General features: G+C 42.3%; 1 protein-coding gene across 1 annotated transcript in view; it reads left to right on the top strand.

The window, feature by feature from the left end:
- Positions 1–12,005: 12,005 nt before the first annotated feature.
- Positions 12,006–14,772, top strand: part of col14a1a (collagen, type XIV, alpha 1a) — a gene marked incomplete at its 3' end in the record, with an annotated part of 185,450 nt that continues 182,683 nt past the window's right edge. The window contains exons 1-2 of the mRNA XM_008292091.1: positions 12,006–12,084; positions 13,669–13,781. Of these exons, the coding sequence (XP_008290313.1) occupies positions 13,691–13,781 (91 nt within the window). The remainder of the gene's footprint in view (positions 12,085–13,668; positions 13,782–14,772) is intronic.

Below are 14,772 nucleotides of genomic sequence, written 5' to 3' on the forward strand. Positions count from 1 at the left end.
GGACTGTGTGGGAGGAAGCCGGAGAACCCGGAGAGAACCCACGCTGCACGGGGAGAACATGGAGACTCCACGCAGAAAGATCCCGGTGCCCCCACCGAGACGCCAAGTGGCGACCTTCTTGCTGCGAGGCAGCAGTACGACCCACTGCACCACCTTGCAGCCTAACTACTGTTCTAAAACAATAAATATAATAATAATATCAGGAAAGAAGCTGCGTGACATCTTACATCAAAATAACTGTGCTCAAGATTAACTTGTAGTTTAATCTATGAGGCCACTTCTTCGTTTTCCACATCTTTCTGATGCACGACTGCTTTGCTACCACAAGGGGGCAGTGTTATACTGTATGATACAATGTGCATGTGCTGCTGCACTCTATGGATTTCCAATGAAGAAAGGTATAAAAGTGTAGATTTAACTGACTGCTTGTCCAGCTTTTTCAAGCATGAAGCGAGAATACAGTCATTGAGGATGACTATTTGCATTGATGTTATTTTTTTTATATAAATGTACATTCTTGCAGCATAGACGGATGATCTTCTGAAGTCTTCTGTAGATTTTCTGACATTTCTAATCACACATATACCTTTGAACCTAAAAGGCATGATTTTTTTTGAGGTATTCATGGTTCATTTGATGGAGTGAGTTGATCAATGTCAATCTAACTGGCAGATAAAACCTGTAATCATGTGAGTGAGTAAGTTTTTACCGACACAGCAGGTTTGCTATTATGTAAACTCTCTTTTTTCCCCCTGATCTGACAGACAGATCGACTAAACCGTATGAAATAAGACCACCACAGCGTCACACTGCCTGATCATTTATTCATCTATCCTTTTTATTCACACGTCCTTTGATTATCTCAGCAGCCAGCCTTCACATCACCACCATCCGTCCATCTATCCATCCATCTGTCTGTCCATCCAATCCGCTGTGTTTGTGTTTGTGGTCAGTGTACAGAGCGATACATACACACAGGAAATTAAAAAGCCACGGCACAGAAAGCTGAGAGCTGCTAAACTTGTCTGCGTGAAAGATAAAAAGATCAGGGTATAACATTTAAGCCTTCCAGCAAACATAAAATGTGTTTATTTAACATTGTCAATGCAAAGCGGGAAACTTTTGCAGTGATTGTTTCTGTTTTAAATCCAACGTCTGCATCGGAGCAAACCGTAGTGATGTTTTTGGAGGAGTGATGAGCATTTTTATTAGCAAATTTTGTTCTGTTCACGAGCCTTTGGAGAGAGCTGTGTTGATACAACGTGACGTAGCTTCGGCGCATACAGAATCACAGTCAGAGTCAGGTTGCCAAAGTTAGGAGTCCAACTGGGGCCAACGCACTAAAAATGTAGACGCTCCAAGAAGCCGGGATGAAAGCATTCACCAAGTGGCATATATTACTGTATAAGATCATATTAAGGCTTGAAAAGCCCAGTTGGTCCAATTAAAGTAACACCAATACAGGCAGCATGAGCCAAGATCAAGTAATTAATTCGCATAAAAAATCTCTCTTGTGACAGTGACAGCAGCCAAAATATGAGAGTTAAGTAGAAATGTAAGAGACATTGAAAGCAGTTGGTTTGGGCTTTGGGTTCAAAGACGAGGAAAACACAATTTCTATCCTGCTCGACTCCTCATATCCTGGATAAAAGTGATGAAAATTCTCTCAGAGCTGGACTGAACTTTAAAAAGTGAATCATATCATATAACCCTTCAAGCCTGCTGTAAAGTTTGATAAAAACAAAAATGTGTTTTTTATTGCCTCTGTTGGGATTATTTGTTGCAAAGCTCTAAAAGATCCTCTTCAGTTTATTCTGGGATAGAGTTCGACATGGATGTGACATGCTCATACTGACTGTTGCTGTTCTACTGATGTGAAGAGCACTTCATAGGCCTGCTGTCCTTTAATTTCCCCTCCTCTGCGGTCCTTTATTGGTGCAGAAAACCTCGAGGTTATTACCTGCACAATTCTCTGAAGATCAAAAAATCAGCTGGGAGAAAATCTCTTATCTTAAGATACACTGAGTACTATATCTTAATAAAAAGATATGGTTTCAGGCTGTTATTGTGCTTTTCATTATGTCATTTGTTATATTATGACGGAGCAAATAATGTAATATCAGGGAAATTCACCGGAACAGTTTAATTAGCTTTTTGACACTGAGTGCCAATAAGTGTGACTACTGCCTTGATTAAATAAAGGTTATCAGTGTTATCACGTGTGGGAAATAAGAATGAGCCTTTTGAATATTATTACCCAGAAGAAATAAAAAAAAAGAGACTCATGCAGTCGAAGAAAAAGCAACGTTTGAGCGCTCAGTCAGGTTGACGGGATGAATGCCTTTGAGGCATGATTACAGTGTTTGCGGCTGAATTGTCTCCTGTCCTTCGCTCCCCACAGGCGACGAGCTCAGGACAAGTCACAGCAAGCAGAAATGTTCGCCGAATGCCAAATGCTTCTTGGGCTGTGGCTGCAAGCTCTGAAAATTTGGCTAGTCGCTCTGGCAAGAAGTCACCTTTTGCTCAAGCAGCAACTTATTCTAATAAGTAAATGGTGGAGCATGAAAACATGAATACATTTGATGCTGCAGGATGCAGACCATGAGTGGGAGAAATCTTAATTACATGTTGTTCTTTGTTTTTTAGCATTTCATTTAAGATGCTCCTGATAATCCACGAGTCATTTATTTCACAATAAGTTGTTTCATCAGTGCATCCAAAGACTGTATTTTGTTGCTGTTCAGAATCGTACTTTTTTGACTATGGTTAGATTTGTGGACTCAACGTCTTTAGAACATGTAATAATATCTAATAACTTGTTTAACTGTAAACTAAATTTCATAATTTACATCCACCCAACCGGTCGAGGCAGATGGCCGTCCCTCCCTGAGCCTGGTTCTGTCGGAGGTTTTTTTTCCCATGCGGGGGTTTTCGGTTCCTTCCCACTGTTGCGGACTGCTGAAGCTTATATAGAATCCAGATGTTTTAGATTGTTGGATGTTTCTGTTTCTGCCTTTCTTAAGTGCTATGAGATGACTTGTTGTTGTAAATATGCGCTATACAAATAAAATTGAATTGAATTGAATTGAAATTGAATTAACCCTCTGAACCCTAAAACCCACCAGTGGGTTTAAATTGCACGTTATTCTTTTTAAAAAAATAAAAAAATAAAAAAATCTGAGTAATTGCTCTACATTTCAGGGCCAGAAACTGCAAAAAAAATTAAAAAAAAGTAAAAATAAAAATGTAAGAATAGATGATTTCAACTCAAAATTCATCAAATTTAAGCTTTAAATTGTGATAATTCATTGAAATCATTTTAGTCTACCTCTACGTCTTGTAGTTTAAAAAATAAATAAATAAATGAATAAAAAAATACAAAAATGGACACACCATGAGGGACACAGCTGCGACCAACAGTCATGTGACAAAAAATTCAGAGGTTTTTCACATGAACTGCAGGCCGTGTTTCCACAGAGCACACAGGAGGTGACAAAAAAAAAAAGCATTAGATAATAAATGCAGCATGGCTCAAAAATAGTGCACAGAGGAGAAAGCTGTTGGACGATACACTGAGCACGGGGAAACATCTTTCTAAAGTTGACGTGAGTTTGTAGAGGTTGTGAAAATGTAAATAGTTAAACATCAATAAGGTTGAAGATATTGTTTTTCAATTTTTGTAAAAGAAGTAACCAGTTTCCGCCTCCTTCTCTATGATATGTGGCATCATGCCTGCGTCATGCTGCACAGAAAACCTTCTCTCACCTTCTAGTCATGGCTGTGCTGCTTCCACAGAGTTGCAGGATTTTATATTGCAGTGAAAAATGAGTAAAAAATCACGACAGGACCAAAGAAATGCCCCCAAAACTGCTTTGAGCTCAGAGGGTTAAACAATATTTAGAAGGTAAACTTTCCACCACGTCTGTCGTCTTAGGCCCGCGTGTTACCATGGCAACGTCCACGAATTAGCACTAAACTCAAACTTGCCGGCTAAGAATGGCAACTGAAACACGTTCACCATGGAGACGACTTTAGCAAATGTGCTGTACGCGTAGCATCCTTGTTCACAAGCTCTTAACCAGCTGCCTGTGGCCACGAGTGAGTTTTAACATAAATAATTACTGGAATAAATCACCTCCATTCACGCCGTCCACCGTGAAAAAGCTGCATAATGCATCCTGACCTTAAGAGCTGTCGGGTTAGCCGAGCTGCGAGCGGGGCAGGTCCTGGTACCAGACGACATGTCGGCTAATAACCGTGGCTAGTTGGACTAATCAGAAGGCTGCGGTCACTTCTGTCTGCCGCTGCCCTCATATTAACCTGCTGCTTGTTATTAACGCCGAGCTCAAGAGCAGGGAACAGGTTGAGATTTACATTTTCCTTCAGCAGCGCGTGCGTGAGTTCACGACTTCCTGTGTGTCAACTCTGTTTGAACTTGTCTCTTGCTGGAGCTTGTTAGACAAGCAAACTGTGGTACTTTTGCTGGTTTAAACGCAGCTTATTGTGCGTGTTCATGTGAGTGACACAGTGATCCGGGTTGTCTGTCACTGGAGCTGAGTGTGAAGCCTCCAGGCCGCAGGTGATCACTTAGAAATGTGGGGAAGGGGCTTCAGGTGGAAGGAGTGAAAAGTGAGGGAGGTCTTTACTGTGAAGTTTGTTTGCTGATTGGACAGTTTTGTCACTCTGTGTGTGTGTCAGAGTGTTGAAATGTACAAAAGCAAAAAGAAGCAAAAATGGCTTTATTGCACACTGCAGCTTTTGAATTTGCGAGAACTTGCAGTTTTTAATTGTGTTAAATTTTTGAAGATGTGCAGCTTTTTCACAATAGCTGCTGCTGCTGCTCTCTCGCTCGCTGCTGATTGATTGCATCCGGCTCGTCTTTCACCCGCTCGGAGCTTAAAACGTGCCATCTCATGAACAACAAACGAAGGGGTTTCCTGCTTCCTGGGAGAAATCCTCCGCCCTGCAGCAAACGATACTTTCTCTGTTTGTCCAAGCAACAATGGCGGCTTGTTCCTAACAATTACAGTAAGGCAGAGGAAATACGAGAGACGGCGGCGCAGTGTGATCAGTTTTATTATTACATATGTCGTGCTCAGTGCAAACAAGGAGTGTTAAACTGCAGGAGAATAAGCGCACACCTGCCAAGACAGCAACAAAGTCTGGATTTGTGTGGATTATCTATGCAAAGGCTTCCGACAAATCATAGAGGCTGTTTAATTTTTATAAAGAAACTGTGACAGACCGGGTGTAATTGGCAGTACAGATAAAAAAAGTTTCTATTCTTACTGTCGCTACGAGTTCTTCCAGTGCTGCACATCCAGGTTTTACAAATGTGAAATCTGTCGCTTGTCACCTTTGTGCACACACTGTGAGACAGCCGAACAGATTTTTCTAATTCCTGAGGTGTATTAGTGCAGTTGCTGAAGGTTAAGGCTCCATCTCTCACAGCTGTTTGCCAAATCTCTAACTTTTTGGTCCTTGTGCGAGGACGGCGTTCGCTTTACTATCAAACAGCGTGACAGTAACATCTCCTAGACTCCACCTGATCAGAGCGTATGCAGGTATTTTTGCAGATATTTGTTGCAGTGCGGCGACTCCTAAAATCTAAAACAGCGCGACCATATGGCGCAGAGCTAAATGACCTGCGGATCAACTCGACCGCATGACTGATGCATTTATTCAGCAGAGCCACAGCTGGGACGGACAGCGATGGCAGACGGAAGGAGGATGAACAGATTAGGAGTAAAGAGAAACCGAGGAAAGGAGGGAAGGAATAAAATAAAGGGGGCAGACAACGAGGTGAACAAAGAGGAGGCCGCCGATGTGGTTTATCCACCGGGCAGGTCTTCAGGTCTGATGCCCCGCGAGTCCTCAGAGAGCAGCCGTCAGTCAAACGACCACCGGGGACGGCAGCGAATACAAAGTTTAAAAAATGATTATCGTTCACTTAACCCAGAGTTTCAGCAAAGTGCATTTCAGCTGCTCCGTCTGGTCACTGCAGCTGATTCCCTTCCGCGCTGAATTAGTCACAACAAAGCTGCCTGGATAACAGAGCTGGTGTCAGTCATTGTTGCAGCGCAGCAGCAGCTCTGCGAGGCTTGACTTTGGCGCAGTTGTTGTTTTCTTTCTTAAGAAATCTCCTGCATCTTCTCCCTGAGCTCCCACTGTCACACACAAACATGCTTCTGTGTTATTGTCTTTAGCTTAACCTCACACAACCTCCAGTTTTATATTTGTCTTGATCTGTACAGCTTTTTATTGGATTTAGGTTTAAACGCTGCGGCGTTAAAACCATTTGTTACAAGGAAAATATGTTGTGTGATATTTAAGATATTGTCTATTTTTGTGACTTATACGTTCAAGCAAGTTATTTGTGTTTTACTGCTATTGCAGCAGCGACTGCAGATATTTTTTGAATGTTGCTTTGTTATTATTTGTCATATTTAGTTACTTCTGAATTATATTTGTAATATTAGTTTTGGGGGCTGCATGGTAGCTTGGTGGTTAGCATCATTGCCTCACAGCAAGTTGATCCCTGGTTTGCATCCTGGTTAGGCCGCCTGAGATCTTTCCATGTGGAGTCTCCATGTTCTCCCCGTGCAGCATGGGTTCTCTCCGGGTTCTCCGGCTTCCTCCCACAGTCCAAAAACATGCTGAGGTTTTATTGCTGATTCTAAATTGTCTGTAGGTGTGAATGTGAGTGTTCTTGGTTGCCTATCTGTGTAGCCCTGTGATAGACTGGTTACCTGTCCAGGTGAACCTGCCTTCACCCTGAGTCAGCTGGGATAGACTCCAGCCCCCCCATGACCCTGGTGAGGATTAAGCGGTGTATAGATGATGGATGGATGGATGGATGGATATTAGTTTTGTTTATTTTTGCAGGGACAGTGCACTTTATACACTATAAATAATGGCACCAGAGTTAGCTAGCAGCTAATTTGCAGATAGATCATGATTAGAATGCATTGTATGTGCTATCAACATTTATTCTAACAACAACAACAACAACAACAATAATGATAATAATAATATTAAGTTCAACATGGAACCCCAAACCCCACAAAACGGTTCCTTGAAGAACCCTTCTGAGCGGCTCCTCAGGTGGCCGGTTTGACCTCAAAAGGCTCCTCTATAGTGGCAATATTGAGGAAGCCCCAAAGGTCCATTGAAGCTCTTCTACTTGTAAGAATTTATGCATTGCAATAATTTATATAACCTTAATTTAATGTTTTTCAGGAACGTTTACCACAGTCTATAGTTTAGAATATTAGCGTGCTAGCATTTGATAGCACTAAACAATAGCACCACTGTTTGCACGACTGAAGCTAGTCAGAAGAACAACGATGCTAAAAGTGGGAGTTTTGCTTTGCACATATTTCATTATCAAAAATTCTAATAAATCCCCAAATTATGACACCTGAAACTTAGGGAAACATAAATGTGCACACAAACTGTAGAGTCATGTGAAAAAGTAACCTGCAAACATTTGATCCTTTTTGTAAAAGCACTTACAGATTAAGGTGGTACTCTTGAACAACAGCACAGTGCAGTATTTGCTTTTTCAATCATTTGTTTTCTTAAAAATATCCCTACATGAGATCTTCCCCCAACACCCTTGACCTCAGAAGCTACCACTGCCCCCATTTCAGCAGGAACAACTCATTGCAGGCGTCGTGCTAAACTGTCCACCACCCTCTGACATCAGGCTACTGAAAGTTTTTGACCACTTACATATAAAATTCCTCCAAGACGTTTGAGGGTTTCCTTGCATGTGCAATTCGTTTCAAATCCTCCCCACAACATTTCAATGGGATTCAATTCTTCCATAACGCTCCATTTCTTCCTTTTGAGCCAGTCTTTGGTGGATTTGCCAGTGTGCTGCCTAAAATGCCTAAAATGATCTTCAAGCAGCCTTTGATACGATCCAGAATGCACAGTTAAATCAATGACTCAAAGCTGCCCAGTAACTGAAACAGTGAAACAACATCAAACCGTAACATTCCCACCACCATGCTGTACGGTTGGTTTGAGGTTCTCCACTGAAAAGACGTCTTCGGTCTGCAGCTAACCTGTCTGCTGTTACTGTCTGGAGCATGTTCATCCAAAAGGCTTGTTCTTAGTTGCTTGTACTTATTAGAAAACTGTAGCTTTGTTCTGATGTTCTTCTTGGACAGCGAAGGCTTTTTCCTGACCCCCTCTTCCATTCAGATCAAACCTCTTTCTGACTGCAGACGCTGAACTTTGACACCAAATGTGCAGGATTGCAGATTGTAGATTCTGAGATGAAATTTTGGGGTTCTCGGGGATTCGTTTTTGCATCGACCTGTGTGCTGAATTTACTGGACCAGCAAGTCCTGGAGAGTCCTTTGAAATATTCGCCACTTGTGGAGAATATTTCCTACAGTGGAATGATTTATTTCAAATAATTTAGAAATCAATTTGAATCCCTTGACAGACTCGTCCACAACCTTTTTTTCTGGAGACGTTATGAGCTCTTTAGTTCTTGGCATGATGGCACCACACACTTTAATGGCAAAGAGAACAGGAGACCCTGAATATAAAGAGGTTTAAATAAGACAGGTTCCACTGCTTTTATGGATCTGACGGAGCCGTAAATCTGATTGATCTGTTTTTTTGACGACAAAATGTCAATTTTATGTCATTGGTTTGAGTATGCCACCTTTACTAATCGGCACTGTCTCCAAGAAGATCAGATGTTTTCTTGTGCAAATATGTTCACAGATACAACATTTTCCATGGGATGCACTTATTTGTGTGGATTTAAATTTAAAAAGTCACAAATGTCAAATTCATGATGAGTAAAACGTGATGAAAGAAAGTGCAACACGTGCAAAAGTGTTGCAGCTCAGGCAAACAGAAATTAGATTTATTTGTGTGTAGAGCTGCACAATGATATATTTTGAGTCCCTCGTTGATCAAAATCTTTTTATCACATCATGCTTCTTAAATATCTGTCTTTAAACTGTCGGGGCTGTGCAGCTATTGATTACTAACCAGCAGAAGAGGGGACAAGATCAGAGAGGAAATACATAAATGACTGTTTAAAAATATAATTATATTGTTCCATTTATTGTTACAGAGCTTATCATTGATCTGGATATAGATTTGAGGTTGTAGCTTCCAGCCCTAATTGTGTACGCTGGCCGTGCAGCAGTGTGCCGTGTTTGTTGTGGCGTGTGTGGTCTGAGTCAGATGGGCAACAGATGAAGGGAAAGAGGACGACAGAAGGACAGGAAGGGAGGAAGAGGCTGGAGGAAGAAAGAGGTGGGAGGAGGACACCGAATCCTTATCCACCTGATTATAGTGCTCATGGCATCTGGACAGTTGTTTGGCTAAGGTGTGTGTTTGTGTGTGTGTGTGTCTTTGTGTGTGTGCCTCAGGGACACACCTGGAGTGAAGCTATTCGCCGTTTCAACTCAGCCAGCCACCGGCACATTTCACTGTTTCCCATGACTCCCGTTCTTCACGCCCTCGGGGCAAAGTTTCTTCAACAGCAGACGAGCTGAGAGTATAAACAGGATTACAAAGTGCACTCGAGTCGCTTCTCTGAAAGGAACCGCTGGTGCTGACCGACCCGCTGGAATGCTCAATTTGGTATAAAGGGATAGTTCTACGTTTTGTGTCATTCTGCTCGCTTGTTAGGACGTAATGAGGAAGTGACGCCACCTTCAGGCCTGTAAAGCTGCAACCAGGAGATGGTTAGCTTAGCATAAAGCCTGGCAACAGCCTGAATCACAGCCCACCATAAAACCATAAAGCCGCATTTTCAGTTTTAAACTCCATAAATACAGTGTTAAATAGTGAAGCATTAGAGGTGCTGGTGGGTGGATGTTTTTTAAGCTTTGGACGCAGCCAGTTGAGCTGTTTACCCTTGTTTTCTCTGTTCATGCTAAACTAAGCTAATCCCCTCCTGGCTGTAGCAGACGAGCTTCATATTTAGCTCACAGACACCACAGCGCAGTAATTCAGCAAAATATTCAACAAATCAGGCCTGTGATATCTGAGACATTGCGATGTATGCGGTGACAATAAATGAAATGAAATGAAATGAATGAAATGAAAAATACGTTATTCATCCCAGAAGGGAAAAATGAAGTGAAAATGAAAAATGAAGATTTAAGATTTTAAAATGAAGTTTTCAAATAAAATAAATGAAAGAAAATGTAAGCGCAGGTGTTAGTTAGGCCTTCATCTAACTACAAAAAAATAAAAAAATCCTCCAGGAACCTTTTGACTTATGAACGGTTCCTATAGGATCCTTCAGGAACCTTCCTATTCATGAAAGTTCCCGTGAATATCCACGATTTTTGAGCTTCTCCTGAATCACTTATCACATATTTTTGGATTGTTTGTACAGTTAAAACTAATTATAATGTTCTAATGTTCCTCAGATGCTACTCGGTTAACTTGAAAGTAATAATTTAGAAGAAAGACAAGTTAGAGGACTTTTAATGTTTAATGTTTAAAAGCTGTCATTACTTTACAGATATCTGCTGTTGTTTAAAGGAAAAACTTTGTATGTGAAAGACTGAAGAAATGGTAAATAATTTTTTACCTGTTATTTTGACAGTTTTGACAAATTCCAGCTCATATCTGGTTAAATCAGTCTGTTAACTGAAAATAAAAACAAAAGAAAGAAAGAAAGAAAGAAAGAAAAAACAGGCTCACACTCAACATGATGTCCACAATAAAAATCTGTAATTTTACAAATTGTTATAATAACATCATAATAACGTCATGATTTTACAGATATTTGCCTTTATAGTTTCCATTCCACTGTATTTGAAGCTTTTTTTGTTTGCTGGCACCCTTCCTCCCAGATTTTTAATATTTTTTTTACAGGATAGATGCAAATAGAACAAGATTGTCAGCTGATTTCATCCTTGATTTCACATTTTTAGAGCCTGAAGTACGTTTTGTGCATGTAAAAGTGTTTGATGTTAAAAAGCTGTTTGCAGCTTTGTGAACTGTGCATCTTAAATATTTATCAGCCAAACCTGAATGAATTGAAGATTGAAGGTTTCTGCAGGGATTTTAGACCCAGTCTCAGGTCGTGAAGAATTAAGATGCTGATTACAACATCTTCTCATGTATGTCAACTTCATCAACAGTTCATTTAAAGAGTTCTGGCAGTCTGATCAAGTGTTCAGGCGCAGATCCAACCAAATAATTTGACTCATCTCATGTAGAAATTCACTTGAATCAGGAATAAATTGTCTGCTCATGAAGTTTTGTCTCCATTGAACATCTCTGAGCAGGTTTCCTACTGGATCTTTTTTCTCTGTATCGTGGAAACAAGTGACCAACTGGTTCCGTGGAAGGAAGCTGTTCCGTGGGCTTTTGTGAACTGGTGAAACTGTGAACTGGGAATGTTCCGTGTGGCTTTGGTCAGATTGTTTCTTTTGAAAGCCCAACTTTGAGCTGAGCAATAAAACCTGTGTCATTGTGCCTTTAACTTCAAAGCTGGCGGAGCAGCGGGGCACAGAACAGGCACCTGCTCCGAGCGCGCAGAGCCATTTTCACACGGACTTTCTGTTCTTTATTATTATTATTTCTACAAGTCTTACGCGCTCACACATAAAAAAAAAGGAGAAAACGAGGTTCAGTAACGACCGTGTGGATCGTTTTAAAGCCACAGATTACGGATATGTCCTCCACATGAAGGGCCCCGAGGGGCTGAAGGCGATCTGAGACCTGCAGGTTGGCAGCGGAGGATTTTGCGCAGCGCCACTGGTTCGCGTCTCTCTCGGTCTCTCTCTCTCTCTCTTTCTGCTTCTATCTTTCTCTCTCTCTGTGAGATGAACTCGGGCGAAGGAGAGGGCTGGGACAGGGAGGAATAGCTGGAGGGAGGGATGGCTGAATAACGAGGAGAGAAACACCCACTTCGGACTGACCGAATTGTATCCGGAGCGAAGGAGTGAGAGAAAAAAGAAAGAAGAAAGAAAGAAAGAGGAACGCTTTGGGAGGCAGCAGCGGCGGCAGGCAGGCAGCAGCAGTCTTTGGTATTCAGAGGATTTCCTCTGGGGATAAAAAGGACGCTTTGAATTGATGACTGGAGAGGTATGAAAAGGCGATTTCATTCATTCATCGTGCGTGCGGCGGAGTCGGTCTCAGGTGTGCGGCGCGACGCAATCAGTTAATTTGAATAAATCTCAGAGTTTGGCCCCAAATCAGGCGGAGAAACTTCGATTAAATCAGACGGCTGCACTTTGAAAACGATCAGCAAGTTGCAGGCTCACAGGCAGGTGGAAAATGGATTTATAAAGCGTTGATTTTGTCAGGCTGAGGGCTGTTTGCCACAATAAAACAAGTCGCCTGCGCTTTTTTTTCTCCCCTTCTTCTATTTTTCTTTGCACTTTTATAGTAATAATGCGTGTGTGTAGGATTGTCTGCGGTGTTTCATTTAATTTATCAGTCATATTGTGTCCACTGCCTTTAAAACAGAGAATAAAGTGCTTTTTTTTCCTCCAGTAAATGGGTGACGCCTGAACTCTGGTTTTCATTAACCAATTAACCAGTTTGCAAAGTTGCCCTTTGGATTGAAAGAAAGTGGACATTCACAGGAGAAACTTGTGCCTGTTGTAGGCCTCGACCTGCTGCCTTTTACCTGAACCTGCTCTGTCTGATCTTCATGTAGAATAATTAATTCTCATTTGTGTGTGTGTTCATGTTTATGTTCTTGCATCTTGTGTTACTTATTCCAGCTTAATCCTTCTCATTCTTGTCTCAAGGCTGATCTGTAAAGAGAAAAAAAAAATCACCCTATTTCCTGGAGTATTTTATGCTTATTAATATGCATTGTCATTTTTCTGCTCTTTTGACACTGTCTGAATTGAAGGAGCTGCTTCTTCTCTCAGGGTTACCCCCCTCCATCAGACTGTAGAAACAACTTTTTTTTCTTTTTGCTCCACATGCTGTTTTATTCATGGTTTAAGCCAGCGAGGTGTGTGTGTTTCCTAAGACAGAAACGATAAGACGTCTGTGTGTTAAGTGTGTTAGTGGGTGTGTGTCCAACCCTCAGCTCGTAATAATGAGTGGCAGACTGGAGAGGTGGTGAAGATCAAGAGGCAAAAAGGGAGAGAGGAGGAGGAGGGGGGGAAGGAAACGTGTAGGAGAGGCTGCAGAGAACAAAAAGTGAAGGGTGAAAGGAGGAGATGAGATAGGGGAGGATGGGAGAGGAGCTGTTGTGTCTGATCTGCTGCTCGGACAATGGCACTTGTGAAATTTTCCCTCCCTGCACTGTCAATCAAACTGCTCTCTGGCCGTCTGTCACTCCGGCTGTTGTCCATCGTTTTCCTGTCAGCCCTCTTCTTCTTCTTGTCTTCTCTGGAACAAAGTCCTCCACTGTTTGGTCCTGTGTAGGCGGCAGGCCTCGGCCGCTGCTCTGCGGTCAGTCTGGCCCGTCGGGGGCCTCTGCTCTGTAATTGTTCAAAAAGTGGATATTAGACACAAATAACTGACTCCAGATCAGCCCTCCGGAGCTGTGAGTGGAGTAAGGTGGGTCCCGTTGACCCACCGAGTGTCTCTGCAGCTGAATGGCATTCATGCACACTGAAATCCCCCTTTTCTCTCTGCTGCCTCCGTCTGCCTTCGCTTTGGTTTTTCCTTCACTTTCCCAACCGAATGTTTCCTCTCTGTTTGCAGGTTTAGGCTGCTGGTCGTGAGGATGCTGTCGAAGGTTCAGATCAGGTGTTTGTGGGCTCCGCTGGTGTTGCTGGCTCTTGTTTCGTATTACCCCAGTAGAGCACAGGGTCAGGGTAAGTACTTTATGACGCTTCGTCCAATCATCTCTCTTCTCTTTTTGCTTCTCATCCCAACTTTTCCTTTCCTGCTTTCATATCAAACTCCAAACCCCTTCATCTACTCCGTCCAGATTTCCTTTGCTTGAAACTTTCATCGATTTCTGGCCATCCAACTTCTTCTCCCGTCTCATTCCACTCACTCCTCTCTCCTTTCTGCCCTCCAGCCTTCCCTCACCTCTCTGACCTCCACTATCTCCACATCCCTCCCTCTTCCCTCACCTGACCTCACCACGTCTCCTCCTTCGCCATCCCTCTTTTTTTAATGTGCAGACTCCTTCCAATCAGATTGTATCGCATCATCGTGCCGCTTCGACCCCGGCAGCAACGCTTGCAACCCCCGCTGCCAGTGCTGCCGCTCTTCACGCGGGGTTTTTAATAAATGTGTTGTAACGGTGAGCTTCACGCCGAGATGATTTGCTGCGCAATGTGCCGCACAATATATAACACTCCAGTGTGCTTTGCAATTAACCTCACCTCAGCGAGCCTGATTTAATCAAACCGAGTCTCATCACAAAGTGGGGCTGTTGTCTGGTTTTGCATTCTTATTAAGAAATGCACATTTGACTTCCAGTTGAACATATGTTATTATGTCATTATGTGACCATGGCGGCGCACTACGTCGAAGAGAAACAGATGTGGTGTGTTTTTTTTTTTTCTGAATGAGACTCAGATGTTGTGACACGCTCTTTGGGCTGCTCCTCTCTAAAATCTCTTAATACCCAGTAGTCCCTTTTAATCATATGATTAGGAGCAGGGGGGTCAGGTGATTGAGTGACAGATGTTACAGCTGCTGGATGCTCTGAGTGAGAAAATTCAGCTTATTCCAACAAATAAATCCAAGAGCTCTGAGCTGAATGTGCACTGTATATATATATGTATGTGTGTGTGTGTGTGTGTGTGTGCTGCTATAAGTGTGTGTTGTGCATGAGCTCATGGGAGTGTGTGT

Source organism: Stegastes partitus, unplaced genomic scaffold (genome assembly GCF_000690725.1).
Source record: "Stegastes partitus isolate 25-593 unplaced genomic scaffold, Stegastes_partitus-1.0.2 Scaffold784, whole genome shotgun sequence".
NCBI classification, from domain to species: domain Eukaryota; kingdom Metazoa; phylum Chordata; class Actinopteri; family Pomacentridae; genus Stegastes; species Stegastes partitus.